This window comes from Tyto alba, unplaced genomic scaffold (genome assembly GCF_018691265.1).
Source record: "Tyto alba isolate M040663 unplaced genomic scaffold, T.alba_DEE_v4.0 Super-Scaffold_5, whole genome shotgun sequence".
NCBI classification, from domain to species: domain Eukaryota; kingdom Metazoa; phylum Chordata; class Aves; order Strigiformes; family Tytonidae; genus Tyto; species Tyto alba.
In genome coordinates, this window is record NW_024881326.1 from 23,437,962 (window position 1) to 23,464,133 (window position 26,172).

General features: G+C 48.3%; 1 protein-coding gene across 6 annotated transcripts in view; it reads right to left on the bottom strand.

Annotated features, from left to right (window-relative positions):
- The window catches only part of PLS3 (plastin 3), a 47,546-nt gene extending 21,765 nt beyond the window's left edge, over positions 1-25,781 (bottom strand). The window contains exons 1-2 of one of the 6 annotated variants that reach the window (XM_042807241.1): positions 25,685-25,781; positions 362-448 (exon numbers count right to left, since the gene is read on the bottom strand). In XM_042807241.1, the coding sequence (XP_042663175.1) occupies positions 362-428 (67 nt within the window). In that variant the 5' untranslated portion in view covers positions 429-448; positions 25,685-25,781. Of the gene's footprint in view, positions 1-361; positions 449-710; positions 735-1,853; positions 1,877-12,178; positions 12,266-14,652; positions 14,769-16,249; positions 16,354-25,684 lie in introns of those variants that run through there. The other 5 variants (XM_042807238.1, XM_042807240.1, XM_042807239.1 and 2 more) reach the window with 5 other exon arrangements.
- Positions 25,782-26,172: the final 391 nt, after the last annotated feature.

Here is a 26,172-nt window from a genome sequence, read left to right on the forward strand (position 1 = left end):
AGCCAATCTGCCAAAACCAACATCATCAGAACCAAGCACCTTGCAAGCCCTGAAGTGCTACCTGGGCCAAAGCAATGCGATACCTGTTTGGATATTTCTTCCCTCATCAGGAACCAACAAAGACCACCCTGGAGCAACAGGGCAAGGCTGTCTGCCAGTGCTCACTGACAGCCAGACAGCCCATGTCCCTCCCTTTGTGCTCCTTAGCTAGAAGTGAGAGCCAGAAGCAACAAGGCTGTCAAGGGCCTCCTTGGCATGGAGGAGATCACATCCTGCTGGCACTGCTGCTCACAGGGGTGGGATAAATCCATTTCAAATGTAGAGCAGACAGGAGCGAGGTGCCCTCCTCACTGTGACTTACCAACTTTGTCAAAGGCCTCCTTGAGTTCCTCCAGCTCATCTTTGGAGATTTGTGTGGTGTTGGCCATCTCATGAATTCAGTGAGCACCTAAAGAGAGAAAAAGGACACTGTGTGAAACCGGGCTGCATTCAAATGCATGCAGTTTTCAACAGCAGTATAGCAACAATCAGTACTAAGATCACTACAGTTCTCGAAGCCACGTTTGTGTTTCCACTAAGAAAACAGATGTGTGAAACTCAGAAGATGGGAAATGCACTCCTTAACAAGTCAAAAATCCTATCAGCCTTGTTAATGTTTAGCTCTGTGTATTTATTTCATGGGCTATGCTGTTCCGCACGCATTAAGGTACCTGCTACCAGTGTGTTCTGTCGGTCAGAAAAGCTCACATCTCCAGGGATTGTCCACAACTTTGTTCAAAGTCAGAATCCAGAGTTAACATCTTAATGCAAGAGACACTGAATGCGCTGCCTGCCTGCCTGTCTGTCCCCCGAGAGTACACAGCTACTAAGTCCAAATAATAAAGATTCTGAGCAGGACCTGAAAAAGGTCTTTTTGCACACCTGGTATTTTCAAAAAGGAAATAGTCTGCTTTTCTACAAGAAAACACTTTGAATAAAAACCTGCTTATTTCCCCACAGTCAGTATCTGTATACATCATGTAAGCAAGGGGCTGTTTGCACTGCCACTGACCCCCTCCGCCCTCCCCAGCAAGGCACTGCAGGAACAGGGCAGCAAGTGCAGGGCAGCAGGCACCAGCCACGCTCAAACGCCAAGTACACAGAAACTCCGTGTTGATCAGATCTGCTTGGTGTTTAAGAAACAGAGGGGATGAAGCGTACAGTTCCTACACCCATCTGCTACAACCCTCCCTTCCAAGCCCTGATCAGGTGCCACCCAGCCAGCCTGGACAGGAGGTACCTCCGTAAGGATGGGAAAGGCCAGTGACCTGCCCACCTCCCCTTCCCAGGACACTGGCGACAGCAGCATCAGATGCAGCGTTGCCACTTTGGCTAACAGGACCAAGAGAGATCAGTGATTGATGGAACAATGCAAACAGGGTAACCCCTGTGCCTGAACAAAAAGGTAGGCACATTCTAGCACACGTGCTAGCTCTAGCTCAGAGCCTTTAAAAACAGGGATCTGGGCAGGCTCAGTGCAACTTCGAATGAGGTTTGCATCGCAAGGTTCTCCATCTCCCACTTTGTTAGCTACAATCGCTGGAAGTTGAGAAATAAAAGGTTCCTCCTCTGCCTATGGGAACAGACACAGCAGCCTCCTCCTCTGTAAGCAAAAGGATGAGGAGTGAATTCAGGTTTACAGACCGTCAGAAGGCAGGGTCCTGAACAGGCTGCCTCACTGCTCGAGAGACAAGAGGCTCGGTTTCACAAATGCCTGTGCCCTGCTTAGCAAGCCCCTTTTGTCTGAGGCTCCCAGCTGCCTTCACAGGCACTTGTTAGCTTAAGAACACAAGTTTGCCTGTAGCTGTAAGTACCTATTTTCTGTAACGCTTCACTCAGCCTGGAAAGAAGGAAGCCGTTGGAGATGAGAGCGATGAGCAGGTGTGGCAGCCTGGGAAAGCAGCTCAGACAGGTGCTAGCAGCAGAGAAAGTCAACAAGAAGTTGCATCACTGCAGAGACATGAAGGGAAGCTCATCAGACCCCACCTCGCAGCACCTGCAGAGCTGCCAGCAGACACGACAAGATGTTTAACAGTCAGTAAAAGCCACCAAGATGGCCAACTTCATCATTGGGCTCGTACTGCAAGAACGGGGCAGGGGGAGGAAGCGCAGCAAAGCTGCATCAGGGGGAAAAAAAAAAAAAATAAAAAATGCACCACAGTAAATTTTTTTATGCTGTTTCACAGATTACAAGTTAGGCTCATCGACCAAGGAAATGCTGCTGTGCAGGTCCCTGCAAGATGCAGGAATGCTGTGTGCAGCACTGACCGTCTTGCTGGGTGCCCCATCTGGGACCTTCCCCCCCTCCTGAAGCCCCTTCCCTGCGACGCTCCCATGGGTGCTCCAGCGGCCCGAGCCCCAGTGCCACCAAAACCTGGCTGCTATTTCCAGGTGATAAAGGAGTTGCTCAGCAAGAAAATCAGCTTTGAGCAAGCTTGGTGCATGCTGTAAGAGGTGGATTTCACCACAGGCAGAAACACTTGGGGAACAGTATCGGAAACGGAGATGGTTTTGGCTTACAAAGGCAGGCAGGCAGCATGAGCTGCCAGGCAGGAGAGGCCAAGCTACAAGACCAAAAATTCAGCCAACCCTCCTTCACAAATTCTGCCTTCGTCCTAATCCTCATCTGCACCAATTCATTGTCAAACCATGAGGATTTCCACTGAAAAGGGATTTCCAAAAGCAACATTATCTAACCACTTCACTGGAATTTAATTTGCTGCTGACTATCATCTTTAACAACAAAACAAGCAGCAAACACCATCATAACCTGAGAGCTTTTTAAAAAGCTGCTCTGTTTGACTTTATCAGGGAAATATCATGCTCTGGATATGCCCTGCAGTAGTTCGTGTGGGTCTTCACTTAAAAAAAAAATAAAATTCCCTTCCAGCCCCTATGCTGTTCAACTCAGTCAGTAAGTAAGTCTATAAAACAAGTTTACCTCTTTTCATATTGCTTTTACCTCTCAGTTTTCATATTGCTTCTACCTTCCTTGTTTCTCTAACTGAGAAAAGAGGGAATTTGAACCAACAGAGAAAAAGCAGACACCAGACCTTGTTATAGCTGTCTGGAAAGGGGAAACTATGTTATAACAAAACAGTATGTGAAAAGGTTAGTGGGCCGCAAAATTACAAGTTGACAGGGACAAGCTCCAAAACCGATTTTACAGAGGATTTTCTGCAATGGAGAGGTATTACACCATTGGCACACTGGGCTGGGGGGCAGGGGAGCTTTTCATTTTTTTGTTGTGTGGGTTTTGTTTGTTTGTTTGTTTTTAATAGCTGAGTCTACAGCATTCAGAATCATGTTTTTCATTCAGTTGCATTTTTAAACAAGAGGCTTTGTCTTCATGGACATAAAAAGCCCTTTTATCACACTGGCATAGGGATCACACATCAGCTGCCTCACTCGGAGCCCTGTGAGGACGCAGCACCACGCTGCTCACGCCTCACCGTGTCACATTCACTTCTGGCCCGAGCAAAGTCTCTGCCAGGGCACGCAGAGACAGCCAAAGCCACATTTAAAGACCCATTTTAGAGGGAGGAAGAGAGAAGGAGGGAAGAAGAGGAAACAGAAGTGAGCTGGCGATCCTGTACACATTTTACACCTTGGTGACAGACGGTACATCAGTTATTGCACATATAAAGTGCATAAGGACGCAGATCCGGCTCCTGATCCCTTCTGCTCATGCCTTCATCCCTCACCCCACAGCATAAAAGCAAAGGCAGCCCCGTAACACACAGATGCACAAAAGCAGCTTCGGAGAGGAGTGGCTGGCAGATGGTGCAGCCCATTTCTGTCCCCTGAAGACAAGACTTTGTGCTGCAGATCAGAGCTGCATCAAGTGCATCTCAGGTTTTCAGACACCAGCTCCCTGCCCAGAGAGGGGCTGTACGAAGTTTCTGTGCAGACAAGTGGCATAGCTTCTGAGCACGCTGCGGTCACTGAATCGGGGTTACTTTATTTGCTCTCTGGACAGAACTGAAACATGGGCAGATCGGATAAAGCTGCCCCAGCCTGCGTGTTTTAACAGCTGTAACCCACCCGGAGACACGCCGTTACAGCGGGGACTGCCACCCCAGGGACGCCTCCCCCGCAGGGCTCCGCGCTGACAGCACAAGTGCCAGAAGCTCACCAGGACTTTTGTGTGGATTAACTGCTCAGACAGCAACTTAAAAGCACTCAAGCCCAGAGAAAATGTCCCCAAGACTCTTCCCCAAGAGGGCAAGCCCTGGGAGCTGCATCCTGCACAGAGGACCAGTGGAAAATGACAGGGGGGGAAGGGGCATTGAGGCATTTGCACAGCTCTTTGAAAGCTGGCGGATTAATTCAATTTTGAAAGCACACGACAACCAAATATTTCCTGACAGTCACTTGAACACTTCCAACAGAAACAGAGCTGGAATTTGCTGCTGATCCAAAGGGAAGAATTTGATTTCTTAGCAGCCCCGCATTAGTTTGAAAACGGAGCCGCTTTGTCCCTCCTAGACACACCCTGTTTTAATATCTCTACAACTGACTGATTAACAGCATCAATTTGTTTACTTAAACTGGAAAATGCAGAGACACATTGAAGTGTCAACAATTCCATCTGATTAAAAAAAAAAAAAAAAAAAAAAAAAAAAAAGCACGCTAGGCCTAGTCTGGAGTACTGACTCACCCCGTACGTATTCCCCTTTTCTGAGGAACCTGTGGTTTTGCTGCCTTTTCATGACAAAGGCTCCAGACGTGAGAAGGCAAGTCAGTCAGCATTAGCTAATTAAAAATACTTCAAAACCCACATATATCTGACCACTAACCCAGCACATATCAGTCTTGGTTTAGGAATAACAAGCTGGACAGCCAGGCACTTGGTCCCCCCCCGAAACCCACAGCAAGTGCCAGAGCCCCCGGGCTCGCAGCACAGGGCACTGACGCAGCTGCCTCACTAATTTGGAGCTAATTTGGAGGGAATCCTGGTGATTCAGCTGACATAGGATCCTGGCCCCAGGCTTCCTGTGGCTCACCCCATCCTCCTCTTCCTCCCTGTTTAGCAGGTAGGGCTGGGCCCTGCCAAGAGCCGCATCACAGATTGGGGTGGCTGTCTGCACTCCCCTCCTTCCCTTGCCCCACTGCCCTGCCCACCGGCTCCTTTTGCAAGATGTGTGCATCTTGGTCACCACAAAGTCCTTTCCAGCCATCTGTTGCAAGGGCTTCCCCCAGCCCAGCACCACTGTGCCCATCCCAGCAGGGCCACGCAAGCTCCAGAGCTGCTGGACCAGCCCAGGGCAGCCACCCTGCTCCGGGCAAAGCAGTGAAGGAAGCGAGTCACTGGTGAGGGCTGAAAGCCTGAGTTTTCTTTGCATCCCTTCCCAGGTGATTGGGATGCTGTAAAGGATGCTGCAGGGATCTCCTGACAGCAGGCACCGGCCAGCCCTAGGCTCATGCTGCAATTTGGAAATGCTTGCAGGCAGGAGAGGGCACACATACCCCCCTGCACCCCACTGTCCGGCGCACCCAGCAGATTTGCTGGCTCCTTTTTCTGGTCCAGTCCAAGCAAAGACATCTTCAAACCTGACAGCAACAGAAGGAGGTGAAAGCTTGCAGTACACAGACTTGGTCTGATGAGTCCTCCAAGATAAACACTTACTGCTGCTTTGGGGGGAGACAGAGAAACTTAGGGATTGATGGCGTGTGAATGAAAACCTATCATGCAATCCATCTTCTCCTGCTCATAATCACTTGTGTCTTTCAAACAATGTTTTGTTCATCAAATTCCTCCGAGACAGCACCCACTCATTACGTGGGGTTATTAGCAAATACCAGGCTGCTGGAAGCACATGAACTTTTATTTGGCAATTACCTTCCAGACAGTCACCGGTCAGAGGCAGAGGCTGAAACCAGACCTTCACCATGCTTTTTGTCTTTCCACACAGCCATAGGTGTCACCCTGGCAAGAGCAGTGATTCGGAGAGGCTGCCCCATCTGCAGGGACTGCACCGCTGCGGTGTCTGACACCTTACCAACAGCATGACGCTGTTACAAACCACTGCCCCCCAGAAATGACTTTGCTGTTACTCTTTGCATGAACGTGGTACTCACGCACGCAAAACACAGAGGTGTTCCTGTTGACTCTGTTCGCTGCTTCCCCTGCCTCGGGAGGAAAGAGGCACATGAAGCTTTGCGTAGGTATTGCTTTGCAGAGCCAGACTTGGCCAAGTAGCTGCATCTCCCACCTGTGGCTCTTCCCTTCAACCAAGCTTTCCTAGCCCCATGGGGCACAACACTGATGAAACTACAGCTCTGCTCTCAAGGTCTGTAATGCTTTAACTATTTATTGAACAGCACTGGGCTGTCACAGCTGCAAAGCAACCACCCAAGCTCAGCTTTATTTCAGTATTAATCCAGCTTTCCTCATCCATACACAGCACCAAACAACTCACCTCAACAGGCCAAGGACCAACTACACACAGATTCAGTTTTAATACTGAATTTCTTTAAGCTTGTCTTGATGTTTGAATTGACTACCTCCCAGTTCTCCAGCTTCCTCAGGCTACTGCCTTCACACACAGCCCATCCCGTACACACAGACTACACGCTTTGAGTTGTCCATTCTGGTTGTGTATCTCACCAGCTGTTATACAGCCACTTGCTGCATCTCAGGGAAAGGACACAAGACCACAGATAGCGATTTCCACTGCACAGGCACCTTGCAGCTCACTTCTTCCCAATCCCATATAGAGAGTACCTCCAGTTGCTGTTTTTGAAGCATCTCTAAATCAGCAAAAGTCCCATTAGAGGGTTTTGCTTTATATTCTTTCAAATCCCTGAAACTGTCATGCTGGGAGAGACAGGCTCCCCTTCTACGCTTATTTTCACCTGGGAGCAGACTGTGAGACTTTGCTCCTGTTGTTACACAACTCACTGCTGCTGCGGGGGAAAAAAATCTGTCAAATCCATCAGGAGCAGAGACACATGCTGGAGTTAGTCACTGCACTTGGCTTGCCAGTGGCTCTCTCCAGATTTGGAGGCATGTCTCTACGGGGTATCCACCTCTGGACATGCATATTCCTCCAAAAGGTCCATATTAAAACCACAATTTCTCCTAGCTAGACCTGCCTAGAACAATGCCAGGGATTTTTCTGAGCAGCACTTGGGGAGATGCACAGCAGGGATCTGGGCTGCACAGAGCCAGGATCACTCCAACAGTACAGGAACAACTGCAGCAAACCAGTTTTCCTATGCCTTCTGCTTAGACTTTAACCGCTGCCGCAACATCCATGGACAGCCTGGACAACCTGATCCTTCACTTGCATGCTAGTCAAAGTGTTTTCTCTCCCTTTAAGGCAGAACCAGATTCACTACCTTTAATCATCTTAAAACCTTATTAAAAACTACTGCTGACCCATCAGCCAATTCACATGCCTCTGACTCCCCTGCACAGCCAGGGAGGTTTTTTGGGGAGCAGCCAGGACCAGGTAACAGCCAGCACGTTCAGCACCCTGACCCAGAACCGAGATGTAGCCGGTACCTGCAGAAAACCCAAAAACCAGCATCAAAACCACTCACAGCATCAAACAGTAATCAGCCCCTTGCTAAAAGTGCAGGGAAGCCATGTCCTTCAGGGAAGCACCCAGAATACTGAAAGCTGGGAATATGACATAGAAATTTGTAGGAATTCGAGTACACAAATCCCTCTGTCTCACAGATACAGAAAACAGAAGGATAGCCAGCAGCTGAGGACGCTCGGCCACGTGATACCCAATTGCCCAAAGGCTGGAGGGGAGCACAAGTCAGTGACACAAATGCCTCCGCTCCAGCTGCACATGGGTGGGGAAAAAAAAGGTTCCCCAGTCCTCAGTGCAGTCACCCCGACCCCTTCCCCATCCAGCCCCAAAGGACTATGAGCCAGAGCTGCCTCTGATGCACATTAAGCGGTGACATGCAATCCTGGAGTAGAATAGATGGATGCTTGCTTACTATTGTGACCCAGCATTTACTATGAGGAGGCTGAACTGGCAGAAACATAAAAATGGTTTGAGACCGAAATGGAAGGGAGAAGCACAGAAAGCTTTCTGCAGATCTACGCTCTCCTCTGAAGGCTCCTGACGTGGAAGACCAGGGCCAGCTGAATTGGATGGACGGTCAAAGCAGGGGCTGTGCTGGCTTTCAAGGGGGGAGACCAGCTGCCTGCTAGACCTCGCAGCTGCGCTCGCACACACCCATCATGCTGCAGGCTCCCAGCTACAGCATACCAGTCCCTGCACTGCTCCAGCCCTATTACGTGTATCTACAGAGTACTTATAATCTGCAGGGCACAGTAGAAACCAGATAAAACACTGCTCGAGGCACCAAAGAATCAGTCCTTAAAAGCCTCTCTGCCAAACACTTCCAAACATCGCATTCTGGCGCACCTCCGGTTTTAGCAGAGCAACTACTCCATGATTAGAGCACATTTGAGATCATAACCCACTGGATTGGTTTAACTCACTTGAATTTCAATAGCTTGTTCACATCACTGGAAACAGAACAGCAATATTCTCTGTTAACTAATTAGTATAACATGAAACAGGTGATCCTTTCAAGACCTCTCAGGAAAGGAAGAGCTGAACAGTCATCCTGCCTGGAACTTGCAAAAGCAAGTAACATTCAGAGATAATTTAAACCTAAATGCAAGAAGGTAAATGAGCGGGGGGCAGGGGTCAGATGTCAGCTAATGGACTGAGCCTGAGAAGGCTTAATTTAAATTCCTGGCTCAGGCACAGAAAAATCATGCTAGTCTCTCAGGAAATTCTTATGCTGACAGTCATTCTTATTTCTTGCATAGTCCCCCAAATAAAGAGCAGCACTAAACACTTCCTTCTGCTTATTCTGTATCTTAACCATAAATGACTCCAAGACTTGTCATGAGGGATGCCTTATGCCCAGACTCTCAGGGAGACGGTGGGACATCCAACAGGTTCCCTGCCTGCACGAGCGAGGAGGGATGAGGCTCACAAGGCTGAATCAGTGCAAATTTCCTTCCCCAGAAGCGACTGGGGCCTGCTTGCTGAGACCTGCAGGTTGCCCTCAACATGCTTCAAGCATGTGTCTCTCCATTTCCCAATAACCAGCCCCAAAGGAGCCCAGTTCCTTACAAGGGTGAGCGGCAGCCCTCAGCCTGTGCCCTGGCCCCCCAGCAGCTGGATAAAGCCCTTCAAAGGCTGAAGTGAGCGGAGACCACACAGCCCTGACCCACCTCCATCCCCCCGGCACCTCCAGCAGCGCCCCTGCTTGGCAGGTAAAGCAACTGATATTCAATACGCCATGATAAAGCAAGAAGCATTACTCAGTCTGTTAAACTTCCCATCCGCCCAGGCGGAGGAATCGACTTGATCCCTAAATTAAATCACAGCACAGTCACCGCTTTTTCAATGCCAGCAAACAAGCTCCTGCAAGCCAAACACCCGGTGTGACGGTGCCGATCCCTAGCGAGCTGGACAATAGGGAGTTTCAGCAATTAAATTTGGGAGGGTGGGTTTCATGCCACCTTTTAGAAGGTACAGCTGCAGTCGAGGGATTCTGCAGACTGTTCTATCAGTCTGAAGGTAAACAGAGCTGTCCTGAAATGGCACAGCCAGGGCTGAAATCCAGCAGCCCAGTGACTGCTGCGCAGATGATAAACATTCCGAGAAGTGTGTCAATGATTGTTTTCTTAAATAAGAAACAAAACACTAGGAACTATAAACCACATTCTAAGCATTGGAATTATGTTTCAAAAGTCTCTTAAAAATCAGGAATTTCAGCAACTGGTCTCTTACTAGAAAGAGCTACTGATAAGAAAAAGTTTTTTTCCATCCTTCCCCTGCTGCCTGTAATCTTGTTTAGAAATCACTTGGGAAAAAGGGAAAGAAGTCAAAATAATTTGATACAGAGCAAGAAAGCAACACTAGACTACAATAAATCAGTGCCGCTACGAAGCCACCCTAGAGCCTCTGTTAGTAGGAAAAAGCCCTGTAAATTCAACACTTATTTTCTCTAGAGAAGATGGTACAGATCCTATCTACCCTTAACAAAAGCAGAAACATTAACCTCAAAGATTAATGTGAAGCAGCTAGAAGAGTGGGAGAGCTGCTGTCTTTGCCTCCCAGGAGGCTGCCATGACAGTGAAATCACATTTACCCTGACAGCAGGGTGTTCCCCACACTTCTCTGTAATTTAACTTAATATGGGGAGGAGCAATGGGGAGCAAAAGGTAGCAGTCACCAGCCCAGGATCAGGCAAGCTCTACTCCATGACTCTTGGATTTTGTATAAGCATTAATAATCTCTGCAAAACGCATCCTAATTAGCAGGTTTCAGGGCCAGGCAGGATCTCCAAGATGCACCCAGCAGTCTTCCAGCTGAGTACTAACGTCTTGTTGGGTCCCTTCAAGCTGCTTTGCCTCCTCCTCCCTCGATTTAGCAGCTCAGCCAGTGCCCAACACCCCTAGGACAAATGTAGTGGTTGAAGAGATGTGTGCACTGTAAACAGCACGCAACCTCAGCGTTACTTGGAATTTCAGGAGGGTGTGAGAGTCCTGCAGCTGTGGAAATCATTCTTTACAGCCAGATGTTTTGCAGAATAAATGCAGGGTAAGAGTAAAATATAACTAAGCAAAACCTCAGAGCAACACATTCAGTATAAGCAAAATCAGGACGTGAAGAAGCCACACTAGGTGTGTTTTACAGGTTTTCAGACATGTTAAGTCTAAGTTTTTCAGCACAAAAAACTCAGCGCTTCAGTCCCACACTTAAAAGCATTTGACATGGAAGTGTTTTAGCCAGTAGTGACTACTAAAGCATTTGGAAAGGGTCTGTGCTGGCTTCCAGCATCATGAATAGCCAGCCTCCACCAGAAAACATAGCAAGCAAGACAAACTCAGTTTAGAAACAAACTCCTGCCAGGCTGCGATGCCACATGCCATTCCCACCAAACAACAAAGCAGCACTCGGAGCCCAGCCTCTGCAGGTGAAAGACCCCAAAAAATTAGGTAGTCACCACAGCCAGCAGCCTCCAGCCATTTCCCAGAAGTATTGGGAGATCCTCACACTTTCTGCAATGCAAAGGTTTAAATACTTAACACTAACATGAAAGTTTAAGCGGTTCTGCTTCTTAAATGCCTGCTGCAGACTGAGATGGGGTAAGATGTGCCCCAGACTGAGATTTCTGGGAGGGCACACCCTTCAGTCCTCACTTGAAAAATTAAATACTCGGTGATGCAAAGTCAGTCGCAGCACTTGCTGCTGCTCTGCTTGCACGTGTTGCTCAGTCAGGTGCGCAGATAAATCCCAAACCGAAAACGCATTAAAAACCTGAAATTATTCACTTCGTTCTGCCTACAGCTATTTCCCTTTATCTGCTACGGCATTAGGAATCACTAGACATTTCGTAGGGAAAATAAAAGCAAAACCAGGCATTGCAGGGCCATCTCTGGCAGATGCTAGCTGTCGGGAGCCCCGAGCAGCTCCAGCCAGGACCCTGCACCACAACCCCCGAGTAACACCAGCTAGGACCCCGCGCTGGGACCCCGAGCATCCCCAGCCGGGACCCCCAAGCCCCAACCCCGAGCGGGGACCCCCGAGCAGCCCCAGCTGGGACCCTGTGCTGGGACCCTGAGTATCCCCAGCCAGGATCCTGAGCATCCCCAGCCAGGATCCCCGAGCAGGGACCCCCGAGCAGCCCCAGCCGGGACCCCGCGCTGGGACCCCGAGCATCCCCAGCCGGGACCCCCAAGCCCCAACCCCAAGCGGGGACCCCTGAGCAGCCCCAGCCGGGACCCTGTGCTGGGACCCTGAGTATCCCCAGCCAGGATCCTGAGCATCCCCAGCCAGGATCCCCAAGCAGGGACCCCCGAGCAGCCCCAGCCGGGACCCCCAAGCCCCAACCCCGAGCGGGGACCCCCGAGCAGCCCCAGCCGGGACCCTGTGCTGGGACCCTGAGTATCCCCAGCCAGGATCCTGAGCATCCCCAGCCAGGATCCCCGAGCAGGGACCCCCGAGCATCCCCAGCCGGGACCCTGTGCTGGGACCCCCGAGCATCCCCAGCCGGGACCCTGTGCTGGGACCCCCGAGCATCCCCAGCCGGGACCCCCGAGCGGGGACCCCCCGAGCAGCCCCAGCCGGGACCCAGCCACCCTTACCTGTCCTCCGCGGCCGCGGAAAGCGAAGCGCGGCCGCGCCGGGCGCCGTGGGTGCCCCACGCCCAGAGCAGGGGAGGGTCAGGCCGCGTCCCGCCCCCCGCCCCGCCAGCGGGAGGGCGCAGCCCGGGGGCCGCGGGGGGGGGCGGTCGCGCCGCAAGGAGATGCCCGTGGGAAGAATGAGAGCCGGGGGGCTCGAAGCATCACAGGCGAACGGAGCGGGGAGTGGGGGGGGGGGCCTCCCCCAACGACTGGCTTTTGTTCTTGGCACTTGGAACAGGAGGCGGTAAGAGACAAAGCTTTTAGGTAGAGCAAATTGGGGTTTTTTAAAATTTTAAAAAATAAACCTCACAGGTTTACCGTTAACGTATTCAATTAAACGCGTTTTGCTTTGCTAGCCCTTGGCTTGTCCAGCCAAACAGCAACAGGGAGTTTATATTTTGGTTCATGTACTTATCCTATGGACTTTAAAAGCACGAGAAGCTCACAAGCAACGAGCAAGATCCAGACCTATTTTGGCTTCAGTCCACACTTAAGGAGGAGGATGCCTGCCATTTCACCCCACAGTTCCTCAAAAAAAAAAAACCAACCCAAAACCAAACAAAAATCCAAAACCCAACAAACAAACAAAAAAAAAAACAAACAAAAAACAACCAACCAAAAAAAAAAAAACAACCCAAACAAAAAAATCAAACAAAAAACCCCAAACAAACAAACAAAAAAACCAAACAAAACAAACAAACAAACAAAAAAACCAAACACCCCCCCCAAAAAAAAACCCAAAACAATTAAAAAAAAAAACATCCAACCACAAACTTGTCTGAATGGTTGGTAAATACACAGACTTCAGAGCTGCTCCATATTGTAATATATTGCATTACCTCAAAAATTAATCCCTGTCTGTGCCAGACGAAACAGAGAACAGGCATCTGCTACCAACCAGGAAGACACAAGCAACAAAAACATCATGTACCGGGTTGTTCCTGATGCAATGCACAGGAGCAAAATCAGTCACCAAAAAGGTTAAGAGGGATTTCCAAACTATAATCACATATTTCAGAAGTTTCTATTCCTGTTAAGGCCATAATGTTAGAGCCCCTCCATAGCTAAAAGGAGAGGATATCACTTACTAATAAACACAATACTAGAATTAGTGAAGAATTTTAAGAACCCATGACTGTCCTAAAAATTAAAAATACTTGACTAATAGGGTCATTGTGTTTTTTGTTTCTTTTTTAAAATTACATCAGCCAGGAAAGTAAGTCATCGCCCAATCCCATTTCTTGGGTGTTACCTGAAAATTTAGCTTCCAGCTGTAAAGTTTCAAAAGAGGTATCAAAAAAAACCCAACAAAACAAAACAACCCAACCCCAAACCCACAACCTGCCAGCTTCCTCAGGATGGTAAATATAATGGAAACAAAAATAGAGGGTTTTATGCCCAGAACTGCAGCTGCAGCTTAAAAGGAAAGAAGCTGGCTTGAAAAACTCTTTTGCACTCCACCAGGATCAGGTTGCCTGTGCATCAGACCGGGTTTAGGGGAGAGCAGCCTTGACTCTGCTCTGACTTGCATCAGCAACCGGCTTCAGCCCCTGTGTGCGAGGAGCCCATCATCCAGCCTGCAAAGTCTTGGGGCAAACACCCAACAAAACTGAAGAAAATCTTTTTTCAGGAAGTTTAGTCCCTCCACTTTTTGCTCTATGTGTGAGCACACTGCACGGTATAAATTCATCCTAAAAAGTTTAGGAAGTGCTGATGCTTTGGGGCTTGACAGGTCCTGGGGAGAGCACGCCAAAGCCCAGCTCCCAAACTCGGTTGTGACTCCTTCTATCATTGCAGGAGCAACGTCTGCTTTGGGGAGGGAAAAGAAAAACCTCCTCCCCTTGTCTCTGGCATCCGCGTTGCTCGGACAGAAAAGCCGCACTCGCAGGTGTGCAAGGGGCAGGTTCACGCTGCAGAGGCAGACACCTAAAACCCACCAGCCCATGGGCCTTCAAACCTCTACTTACTGACTTATTTTCAGGTAAGTGTAATGCATCCTACAAGGCTAACAATCATTACCGTTCCCTCTGCCAGGAAGGGCAAGGGCATTGCTGCCCACTGTCGTCACAGATCCTCCGTGGCTCCACCGTGAGCTCAGCCGATGCACACGCAGTACACATTAAATATTTCACATTTGCAAAGGATCGGCGACAGCCAGTTTTTCCACAGCTTTAAAGAGCACTCTGCTCCCCGAATACTCCGAATCCAGTCCCGTCAGGCCAACCGGCAGTTACACTCAAGCCTAAAATAGCACTTTGGCAGCGCCAGCACCACTCGCCTCCGCGCCGTGCCCCCAGACTCGCCGTGCCGGGGTGCGGTGGTGGCAGGCGGAGGACACGCAGCTCCCCGGGCACTCCCGGCCCACCTCCTCAAGCACACGGCTGGTCACACACTGCTCTTCCAAAATAGGAAGTTTGAGGGTCAAGCCAGCATACCAGTGTATTTTCCTCTTCCTCCCTCTTCAAGAAAGCCTTTTAGGGAAGCACAGGATGCCCAAGGTGCTCGGAAGTCACTCCGGTGATGTTCCTGCTCCCCTGCGTGAAGCACTGGGATGGAGGTTTACACACAGGGAGGACTTGCGGCACAGACAGGCTCCCTCCAGCGCATCCTTGCGCAAGGCCACGTGCCCGCCCCATCTCCAGCTGCCAAGTTTCACTGGGAGGCCACTAATACCTGTTTGCCCTCCAGAGGTTACTCAACAAGAGTTGTGGGAGCAGCAGCTGCTGCCTTTTGGGTGACGAGGGAGCAGAGAGGGTAAATCCAGGAGTCACCTTGTGCCTCTGCTCTCTAGCCCTCAAGAACACACCCTCTGGCAAAGCTCTGGAGGAGGAAGGGAGCACATCCAACGCACTGGCCTGCGGCTACAGTGGGCTGTGCAGCCCCACTGCTCTCTGCCGTGAGTCCCACCGCCCAGGAGAAGACAACCACCTGGTCCCGGACACCCCGCTTTCCTGCCCGCTCCAGCAGCAGTCTTTTCCACCCCTAGTTAGCAATGCCGAGAGATGCCATGCTAATATTGGAAGCTGTACAAGACAATTTATGAAGCCCGTGGCGACGCACAAGTCCCTGGGCGTGCTACACCAGTCCTAGTGATTTTTGGGAATGGTTTTACCTGCAGGCACCTATAGCTCCTGTCTAAGAAAGAGGTTTGCTGGGATGTAGCCAGCTTCACTGTCATCTGGCCAAAGTGGTGTAGGGCATGCTGGCCCCTGCTAGAGAAACCCCCCCTGGCCAAAGGGCTGGGTCACACCAGACCCCGGAGACCCCAGAGCCAGCAGACCTTGGTGGGCCTCCAGGAACAGCAAAGGTAGCTCAACCTCCTGCCCATGCCTGGCCCTGCCTGCTCTGGTGCTGCACATCAAGCGTTTTCAGGAGCATCCCTCTCCAAAAAAAGAGAGGTGATAGGGCCAAAAGAGTAACTAGCTGGAAGATAAACCAGGTGACCTGAAGAATCTACTCCATCAGAAAGAAAACACCACACTTTATGAGGCAGGGCTTTAGAGAGCAAAGCTGAATGGCCAGCCACCATCTCATTTTAGACTAGGATCCATGACCATTTACCACGTGCCAGACACTCCCCTCCTCCAGTTCCGTCCACGTTCTCTTTTAAAGATAAGGATTTTAATTAAATGATGCACAGATGAATAGAAGCTCTCTCCTCTGTGCTTTTTAATACCAACTGAGGTTTTATGCACGTCTTGCCTTCACTTTCAAGTTGCAACCAACTGCACAGTACATTCCATCAATGTAAACTGCTATGGATGGATTTGACCATAACTCCTCAATTTATCAGTCTTTTTAAAGAAAAAAAGATCCATCTTTGCTAGATTTCCCCCCACTAAGCCTCCTGAGCTGCTCTTTCGGCGAGCCTGTCATCAGTAAGAAAGCAAGACATTAGTCAGGCTCATGCTTATTTAATAAAAAACTTGCATATGCAGTAGGGACTGAAAGTTAGTCTTTATTTAAAAAACACTTGCGAGCTAGAGTACGATTTTGCAGTGCAAAACAGATCTGAGGACTCACCCAACTTACCCTGTGCTCCAACAGCGCTCAGCTTAGTAATTGTTATTCACAGCTTAGAGCAGGGAGCCATGCACTCACCAAAGAAGTCAGCAAGTATGCCCAGAACACCGTGCAAAGGATATCTCATGTCTCGCTATTTTATAAGGAAATCGGAGGCTCCACTGATGTCAGCTCCAGGAAATGAGCCACAGGCAGATGATGCCGGAAGCAGGCTTTATATTTAGTACTGAGTCACCCACTTTATTAAATTTGAAAGACACAAAAGGTGGGTGTGGAGAGGGGATACGTGGAAAAAAAAAAAAAAAAAAAAAAAGAGAACAAGTTATTCCCTTGAGATCGGGGGCAGTGGGGACTCTAGGGTTGGGTGGGGATTTTTGTAAAGGGAGAGAGAAACTAAAGATGACCTGGGAACCCTTTCTGCACTTTCACTGGAAAAACAGTTGGCAGATCTGCTGCACTTCCCCAGGCAGAAGCCAGCGCCAAAAATGCTGCAAGGGTTCACAGTACCATTGGGGTTTGCTCCAGTCAGTCCCACAGGCAGGTCTCAGGCCTGAACAGGGCCCCACCAGTTCTGAGGCACTTTCCCATCCTTTCTGCTACACCTTCTTTGAGCCAAAACAGAGGCTGCTGGAAAGAACTTGGAGCAGAGACTATTTTTAAGCCAGTTTTGCAGCTCCACCTAACCCATTATGAAGTACATCTTGCACCCATCATGCCCCAAAGAGAATGCTTTCCTTTGGGTGATTACAATGGCATGAGGTGAAGGCTGATGAAGACCAAAGCACGCAAAGAGGAGCTGACCTGGACACACAGTAAAACTGCACCCAAGTAGGGCAGACATCACTGCAGGCTGCCATCTAAAGGTGACCCTGTCCCTCTCCACCTCCCCAGCATTTCAGTTCCCCCATCCCAGCTCACTGAGGGGGTCAAATGGACATCAGCACAGAGGAGAAGGGGCAGAGCAGAGAGGGACCACCCTTGCACAGCACCCCAGTTAGACCAGCTCAGCCACACCACAGACCAGGTCACTGGAGAAAGGGTGGCAGTAGGTCTGGTAGGATGGTCTTACAGGCACAAACGTATTTTTCCATCTTTCACCTCAGCTGCCAGGTCTGTCCATCGCCCAAGGTAGTCCTTGACATGGCTTAGACAATCCTCTGCTCACCTGGAGAAAATATTGTAGACAACTATCCACCTTAAATCACTGCTCAAGGAAATAGTGGTTTATGCTAGAATTGCACTACTGTGGAACAGAAGTTCCTGTTTGCCCAAGATTTCTGAACAGGGAAGCTGTTCTGATCCATTTTCTGGCAACAACCAGATTAGACACATTTACAGCTGAGAAGTGTAAAGCACTTGCATGGACTGCATCCTCATGGAAGAAACTTCAGATTAATTTGCAAATGCAAATTTAATAGGAATGTAGGTCTTTGTACTAAAGTCTTTAGACATGCAGAAAAGCGAAAGTTTTAAGAGACACCAAAAAACCCTCATTTTCAGGTTGTACCACAATACAAATGTCAGGAGTACAGATCTGTTCACAAGAGGTTCATATTTTCATACAAGTCCATCATACGCCTTTTCACTTTCTGTCAACGATAAATACCCTGCAGCCTGAGCAGCAGCAACAGCTTTGCAAAGTTTTCAGCTACTTGAGCCAAGACTTTTCCCCTGAGAAGCCTCACTTCCCAAATACTAAAACATAAATACTGTTACCAAAGTCAAGCACTGTACCTCATTTTGATTTAAAAAGTCAACAACAAGAGCCATCTCTAGTGCCAAGCACCACCAGCGACTTGCCTATAGAAGCAGCCTATTAGACTACTAATAAAATTGGTGTAATCTTCAAAATAAGATTACAACAGCAAAAAGGATGTGGCTCGACAAATCAACCTGTGGACTGTAGCAAGACTGGCAATTATGCAGAACCAGAGGTCAGGGACAGCTTAGTGTCTTCCACCTATACACAAGAAGAGGTTATACCACTGCAGTCACAGCCTGCTCCGACGAGTAAATTGGCCAGTTGTTGACCACTGTCCAGACCAGCCTGCTGCTACCCACTACAGGCTATCGGGGAGGCTGGGGGAGGCTGCCACTGGGTGGCTCTTCAGTCCCACAGAACGCACCCGTGGGTGACCTCCCGCTGTCGGAAAGGTTTCGGTACTGGGGAGCCAAGGCAAAGCTGGTACAGTCACAGCCCAACCTGGGCAGCAGCCCAGACGCCCAGCCCAACCTAACAGGATCTTTAAGGAGTCACTGGTATCTCATCTGGACGTCCTGCCAGATGCTGGAGGTAGAAGATTTTGGCACACGGCTCATCATGTTGTGCAAGTGGGCCTACAAATTCAGCTGTGTTAAACTAGTCCAGAATCTCATCTCAAGGGACCTTGAGGCTTTTCCTGGTATTCAGCTCATGCCTGTATTTATTGGCTTCCCCCCTAACTGCTCTTTTTGTCTCAGACCCCAACAGAAAATCTTCTGTAGGATGGACCTGTTAGAGAGACTAACTTCAGGGGCTCCCATGACTTTTGCACTCTTTCCAGGTGTGTAGAAAGGGGAGGTAGAGCTGGATTACCACTCACACATATACTGCAAGTTGTCACCCACAGCCTTCAGGTCCCTAGAGTGCAATCTTCACCATACAGCTCATTACACTGTTAATTAGTAAGCTGTCTCACATTTTCCAGCCCATAAAAAACAGCTACTAGTAGCAGACTGATCTCTATGCTGCAAAGCCAGTCTTCACAGATTTCTTATACTCTCATGTCTGTTGCTGCTGCTGAGTTTAATGCTTTAGTAATTAGTATGAAAAAAACCAAACAACTTCATCCTTCCAAATTAAAAAAAAAAAAAAAGAAAATAAAAATCTAAGGGTCCTACATAAAGCCAAGACCAAGCAAGGCATGTTATTTGACAGAAAGCACGAAACAACTTTACAGCTCAGGTAGGAGGGGAATATCTGTACCTGGGAGCTACAATATGGATTACACCAAAGAAGTCCAAATGCTGATCAAGAATATTAGCTACGAGTGTTACCCGTGAAAGGGCAATGCACTAAAAGAAAGTACAATACCTTGCTATGTGCCAAGTTGGTATCAACCCAATGTACAAAGCCATAATTGCTAAAGTGAATTATTGACCAGTACTGGTTGTAAAGGCTCTTGCATAACAGAGGTTTCAAGGCCATTAGTACAAGGGCAGAATCTTACTCCATTTCATGGCTTCTCAAGACCTCTTTATATAGACCTTTAGAAGATGGGGAGCAAAGAGACTGACTAAAACAACCTTACATAACCCAGAAAAAGGGTACATACCCCTTAGAAAAGGGGGAAGGAGGCATAAAAGGTCTTGCCATTAGCGATGGATCTAACTAAAGTGGGCTGGGCACTGCCATAACCATCCATCCAGGAGAGCTATGGTAACTTCCAGGAGCTTCTTTCTTGGCAGAAGCAATGTAAGTTTTTCAAGTTTTCAACAAGAAGTCTGACTATGCTGCCTTTGCTCAAGCATTTGGTTTATATAAAACAGTGGCAAGAGCCCAGCTGGAAAATAGATCAACAATAACATTACAAAAGGGTGGGCAACAGAAGGGCAGGAGCAGGATTGCACTGGAACCTCCCATCCGTGTCCCCAAGGAAAGCTTAGTCCGGACCTTGGACAAACAGTGCAGAAAGGAACAGGCTAAAGTTTAGGTCAGACATTAAGGCCACTTACTCAAAATATTTTAAGTTTTCAGAAAGCCCAGCTTCCCCTCTCTCTTTATGGAAAGGTGAATTCTACCGAAGTGAGGATTCAGAAACTTGCTTATTGCTTCCAGGAGCACTGAGAAACATGAACACTTTTGTAGATGTATTTCCATTTGTTCTCTGCTGTCCTCCTTCAAAGTGTTGCTACCTCAGAAACAGTTCTTAAAAGCAGGGGCTAACCTTCTCCCTGTTTGTCTGCACAATACCAATCATAACTCTGCATACACGTACAACACCCTATGTATTCCCTAAAATAAAGCCCTCACAATCCCTTCTTGAAGGCAAAACATTCTGTGCAGAATTCAGGAAGAAAAAGCTTAATTGCAATATTGGTTTGAAACTCATTTCCTTTATTTCCGTGACCACCTGGAGACAAGCACTTTGTTCTATGCTGGGTCAAGGAAACGTTTAACTACAGGATTTACAGTGAAATATACATATATATATATATATATATATGCATATACCACCACAGCTCTGCAGCTGCTCAGCAGTTATAGCAGAAGCCAAACACTATTTTAACCCAAGGAAAACAGCAACAGGCTGGAGCATCAGCCTGCTCGTTAGCGTCCTGCTGCAGAGGATCCAAGGCAGGAGAGCATCCAAGCCTGTCCCGGGGATGAGACTCAGCATCCTGGAATCTTAAAACCACAGCCCTGCTCCAAACCCAAACAACGCTCCACAGACCCTTCCCGGCTGATTAGCAGGAAGGAGCACAAGATTGCGATGGCAGCATAAACAAGGACCCAGGATTTATGATCTTTCAGACGTTGTTTAGCAAGTGATCCAGATGAAGCACTGCTTCACAAAGTATGAATGCCGATTACAGGGATGGATAGTTTAAATTCAAGTTTCCACTTGGTTAGCACTGCTCTGGACACACTGAGAACTCTGGTGCTCGCAGCGCAGTTTCGCTTGCCAGGAGGGGCTGTGCTGAGCTCTCCCCAAAAAAACGGAGACAATGACTGTGAAAACACATGGGACCTCATCCACTGTCCTCGTCCTTCCCAGGAGGGCAGAGTCACGGCCAGCAAGTTCAGTCCTACTGTTTGTGAAAGTAGAGCAAGACAGTCTTCTACCTTGTAGCACTGGAGAGACAGTGGGAGAAGCAGGTCATTACTTTGTTATTTTGATAGTTACTTTGAGCACGGCCTATCCAGCAGAAGTCTTGTCACTGTGGCCTCCTGTGGCCAGGGCTGGGGCAAAGACTATTATAAACATTAAAAAAAAAAAAAACAAACCCCAATCAAATTTAGGAAGAAACACACACTTTGCTTCGAATAGGGTAACCCAAAGCGCTCCAGACTTCAGTTTCTGTTGGAAGCTAATGGGTACATCAGAGGTGGGATGCTCTCATGAAACAAAAACACTCATCTCGCCACTCGGTGTTGACACAAACTGCACCACTCGTAGCCACTGTTTCTGGCACTAACAATGCCGAGCGTTACGTGCTACTTCCGACATGCAGGAGCACCATCACACCTCTCTCGCTCAGTCAGCTCCTGTGATGCCCAGCTGCAAAAATACTTGGGAGGGAAAGAGCATATAGAAAAGCAGGACTTTAGCTATCGTTTTCAGATTCCAACTCCACAGGTATAGAAGGAAATGTAAATGGCACACAGGTGACCATGAAACCTTGTTTCAGTAACAACCCACTGCACATCACATTCCATCTAATCCAGAGAGGGTACAAGGTTCTGTTACCCAAGGTCTTCAACCCACATTTTGGGCATTCAGCTCTGGAGAGCCCTAATTTAATCCCTAACATAGTGGCATAATATCAGTCCCATATATATAAATTGAGTGCAGAATCACATGTGTTCCAATTTTCCTTCTGGTATCAAAATACTTCTCACATGATGATCTTCAGAAAAAAAAAGGGAGAACAAAGGGGATTTTTCTTAAGCTTCATTTCCCACCTCAGTGAGACACAACAATTTCAGTAGGAATTCAAGAGGATGTCCCTAGAGCTCTGCAATTAATTCTGCTTTTTTCCCCCCTAGCAAGACAGTCATCTGGAGCCAAGGCAACAGAATCAGTTCTAGCAAACAAAGCTCTGGCAGGAGCTGCACTAACAGGATTACCCACTGCATGCCAGAGGTGAGCCCTCTCCAGCTACTGCACCAGCAGTCACTGATACCTCCAGCAAGACACAGCATCTCGCGGAAGCACAGCCCCATTCAGCACCTGATATTGGAAACACTGATACAGGACAGCAGCACTTTTGATGTTATTCAGCCTCTCTCATCTCCCAGAGATTCAGATTTTCTTCTTTATGTTTTTTCCCAAATTGGTGTTTTGCGGGTTTTCCCTTGTCTTGACCTGTCCCTGCAGTAGGCAACAGTTCACATTGCCTTGTTTAAGTTCCTGTATTTATAGAGTTTTGAAAAACAGTCTAGCTGGCATTTTTTTCAAGAAAAAAATCAGTTTCCTCTAGCAAAAAAATGTCTGTAGTAAAGACATAACTGCAGGAGTCAGTTTTTCCACTTTAAGAATTTGGGATATAAACAAATAGCCCCTTGACTCGCAGCTAAAGTAAAAACATGCAACTGAGTTAGACAAAAGCTGAAGGCTCTGTCCCTAGGCTTTGGGAGAAACAAAATCCCTCTAGTGTCCTTCTACAGCCAGTTTCATGACTGTTTACAAAGGTTTTATGAGAGACACAATATTTCACATTTTACAGTCTAGTCTAGAATAGACGAACTAGAAACAGGACAGGCCAAGGTGGAGTCTAACAAAAACTGAAGGGGAAAAGGCATTTTGGAGAGGCATCAGTTCAACAAGGTCGCTTAAACCGTTCCAGGCCCACAGAGCATGCTGGTCATAAATAGTCATGGAACAGGCAACGGGCAGAGTCTCCCTGCCTTCCTCCCATCGCGCTCCTCTGCTCATTTATTCCCACCCCAGCCCTAAACAACCGCAGAGGTTTATGGCAAAGCTGGAGGCTTCCATTGCTAGGCACCACCGCCTGCTTCCACATCCCCGAGGGGCCGCACGCTGCCTTCCCCACCAGAGTGGGCAGGAGCCTGCAAGTAGCTGGCACTCGCTACCACCCTGTAAAACAACTCGCTGCCTCACACAAGCATGGCCAAGGGCAGTGGAAAACAAATTAAACAACGCAAGAAGTCAACAGCTGAGGTTCACGAGGCAGAGAACAGATGCCCAGAGCAAGGAGACACTCGACTCTTCCCTCCTGCCATCCCGTGGCCAACCATTCAGGCTTGCCTGAGAAATCTTGGTTTTAAGGCCTTCCTTTTCCAAAAGGCACTGGGGGGATGAGATCACCACACCAGATACCAGTCAACCTCTTGCCCTTAATGTTTTTCTTCTGTTTTATGAGAAGAGGGAGGAGTGTGCAGCTGAGGTCTGGACATGCAGGACTGAGCTGGAGGCTGTAGGACCAGAGCAATCTCCTGGCCCTCATACTTCCCCGCAACCCTTGAGCTGAGACATACCAGCCTAATGCCTAGTACAGCCCAAAAACGTTGCTGTTCTTGTCGGGCATCAAAACACTGGTCAACATGAAGGCAAGATAGTAAAAAGATGAGGTTTTAGGCCCAGATTGCTATCTCCCCTTGAATGCATGTCCTCCAGCCATCAGACCAGCACACATGCCATTTCTCACCCAACTCCCCGCCAAGCTCATATAACCAGGTAGCAGAGCAGTTGTAGGAAGCACTTGTCTTCAACTGCAGCTGGCCAAAGCTCTGTCCTTCCTTCCTAGAGCTAGTGACCTGTGAGTCTGATGGACCTTCCTCTGTGAAAGCACCTCCCCATCCAGGAGCCTCTTCCACTCCTAAACACTTCCCCAAGAGTGGAGCCTCAGGGTCCTCCTGCCACCTATGAGGCAGACACCTTGCTACCACACTAAGATGTTACCATCACAGGTAATGAAGCATAAGAGCTTCTGCTAGTGTTTTCTGAACAACTGCATAAGCCAAGATAGGCATTTAAGGAATCAAAAAAGGCCTTGACTGTTTCCTGCCCCTGAGGCTCAGCAATACTGCATCCATTCACCTCTATCCCATCCACCCAACTCTCTCCACTAACAAGGATGGACCAGGGGCTCTTTCCAGGCTGCTGGGCTACAGAGCCTGCCGTCTACAGTTTTCAACCCTCAGGTCCTACAAGAAACATGGCTAAAACTTTACTCAATAGCTACAATAACTACATGGCTGGCAGTCAGAGACTTGGCTTTATACCTCCCCCAACACTGTCACCGTAGCACTTCTGGATGAATTCACAGCAAACATATTTTCTGAGGTATTTTACAGCTGAAGGGCTTCCCATGGCTGCCAGTGCCCCAGAAACCAAGATGTGAACATGTGTACAGTTTTCAGCCTGCTGAAAAGAAAGGCTATTTTTAATCCAAGCCTACATAGGGTGGGGCTCAGTCTCCAACCAGGCCAAAAAGCCACTATAATCCACAAGACCAACGTCTGGCAACCTTTGCTTGCAGGCTGATGTCTGTTCTATTTTGAGGATGGGAGGAATTTAGAATAAAAAGATATATAAACTAAAAACAAAGGAGGCTATGAAAAGTGAATAGAGGGAAGGGCCAGACTTATCCTGTGTATTTTGGTCCAAAGAACAGGGCTTTAAAAGAACACAAATCAGAATGATTTTCTTTTCCATTTCCTACTCCAGTTTATGAAGTATCATTTATAACACGGGCTGAGAAAAGTACAGCCCTAGTATCTTTTGTACAGGAGGAAAGTCCAGCCTGTGGCTCCTTGCACAGCAGTGAGACCCTTGGGAGGATGAGGCAGGAAAACGGCCACCAGCCATGGACATACCACCAGGATCCTATACAAGGTTTCCTATCTCAGACACCAGTACAACAGCTCTTGGGACACCTTGTTTTCTGATGTCAGAACTGCAAGGCAAAGCAGAGCCACCGAAGTGACCTGAGGATTGGAAAATAAGAGAAGGTTTGTTTATTTAGGGTTCATGGCCAACGGGCAACCAACCCACTAGGAGCACGTTCTGTATTCTCTCAGCACCTAAACAAACCCAAGATCACATAGACTTCCTCCATAAACTTAACACTACGTTTTATTTGTTACAGGCACTGTCTCAACTTGGTATTTAAGCCAACTCAACATTGCCATTTACTTCGCTGTATTAAACCCACTTTCCTTGCAGTACACCGGTCATTTGTCTAAAAGAGAGTACATATAACTTCTCTCACTGTCTTCAGATGCTCCTTTAACATCCATCCATAAACTGTAAAACACTCACATAGACATCAGCATCTCTAGAGCTCCTTCCTCACCTGGCAAGGGCTGGATTATTAACCCCACTACAGAATTCTGCAATTACTTCTCTTGGCAGAATGCAAAAAAGTGCCTAAGAGAAGAGACAGTACACTGGGCTAAGTGGAGGACCAGCAATGATGAGCCTCATGCACTGCTGTCATTTCGGTCACGGACTTAGGAAAAAAGCCAACACCTAAGCGACACTGTGAAGTTCAATCCAGATTTTATAAGCACAGCAGCAAGAATGGATGCTGAGTGCCTCTTAACACTGGATAATATGTTCATGGCCAACATCACTTCTTCCTTGTTCCACTCATAAGCGACAGCACCAACTACCTGCTCTCTCACTTCCATCACTAAGGGCAGTATGTGATGGGGCAACAGTGAACGAGACAGCAAACTCTCTGCTCTTAAAAGAAAAAAAAAACAAAAAAGCTTACTTCAAAACCTTCTCTTCTCTTGAAGATCACAGTAATAGTCTCTCTTCCCAGCTATGCAGTGGGGACTCCCAACAGCATCTGTGAGCTGTCACTCTTATTACAGGAACAAAAAACCTACTGAAGAGGCAGGAAAAACAGCTGTAAGCATTTCAGAGAAGGAAATGAGACAAGGAGACTGGTTAGAAGCATATGGCCCATATGGATTGACATGAGCGATCGGCAGCAGTCCTAACCAGAGCTTCCCATTTCAGTTGTCCTGCGCCCCACATCCTCAGATGCATGTCAAACCAATAATTATTTTATTTCTTCCACACTGATTCCCAAATGTCAGTAGTGCGCAGGCTGCCGTGCCCCACAGGGACAGTCTAGGTGTTGCAGGAGGGACCAGTTCACCCCCTGGAATGTGCCCATCAGCCTGCAGCACAGGGTATTGGAGGGCACGGACCAGGTGGCACAGGGGGACACGAGGAAGGGGACCCAAGGCAAGC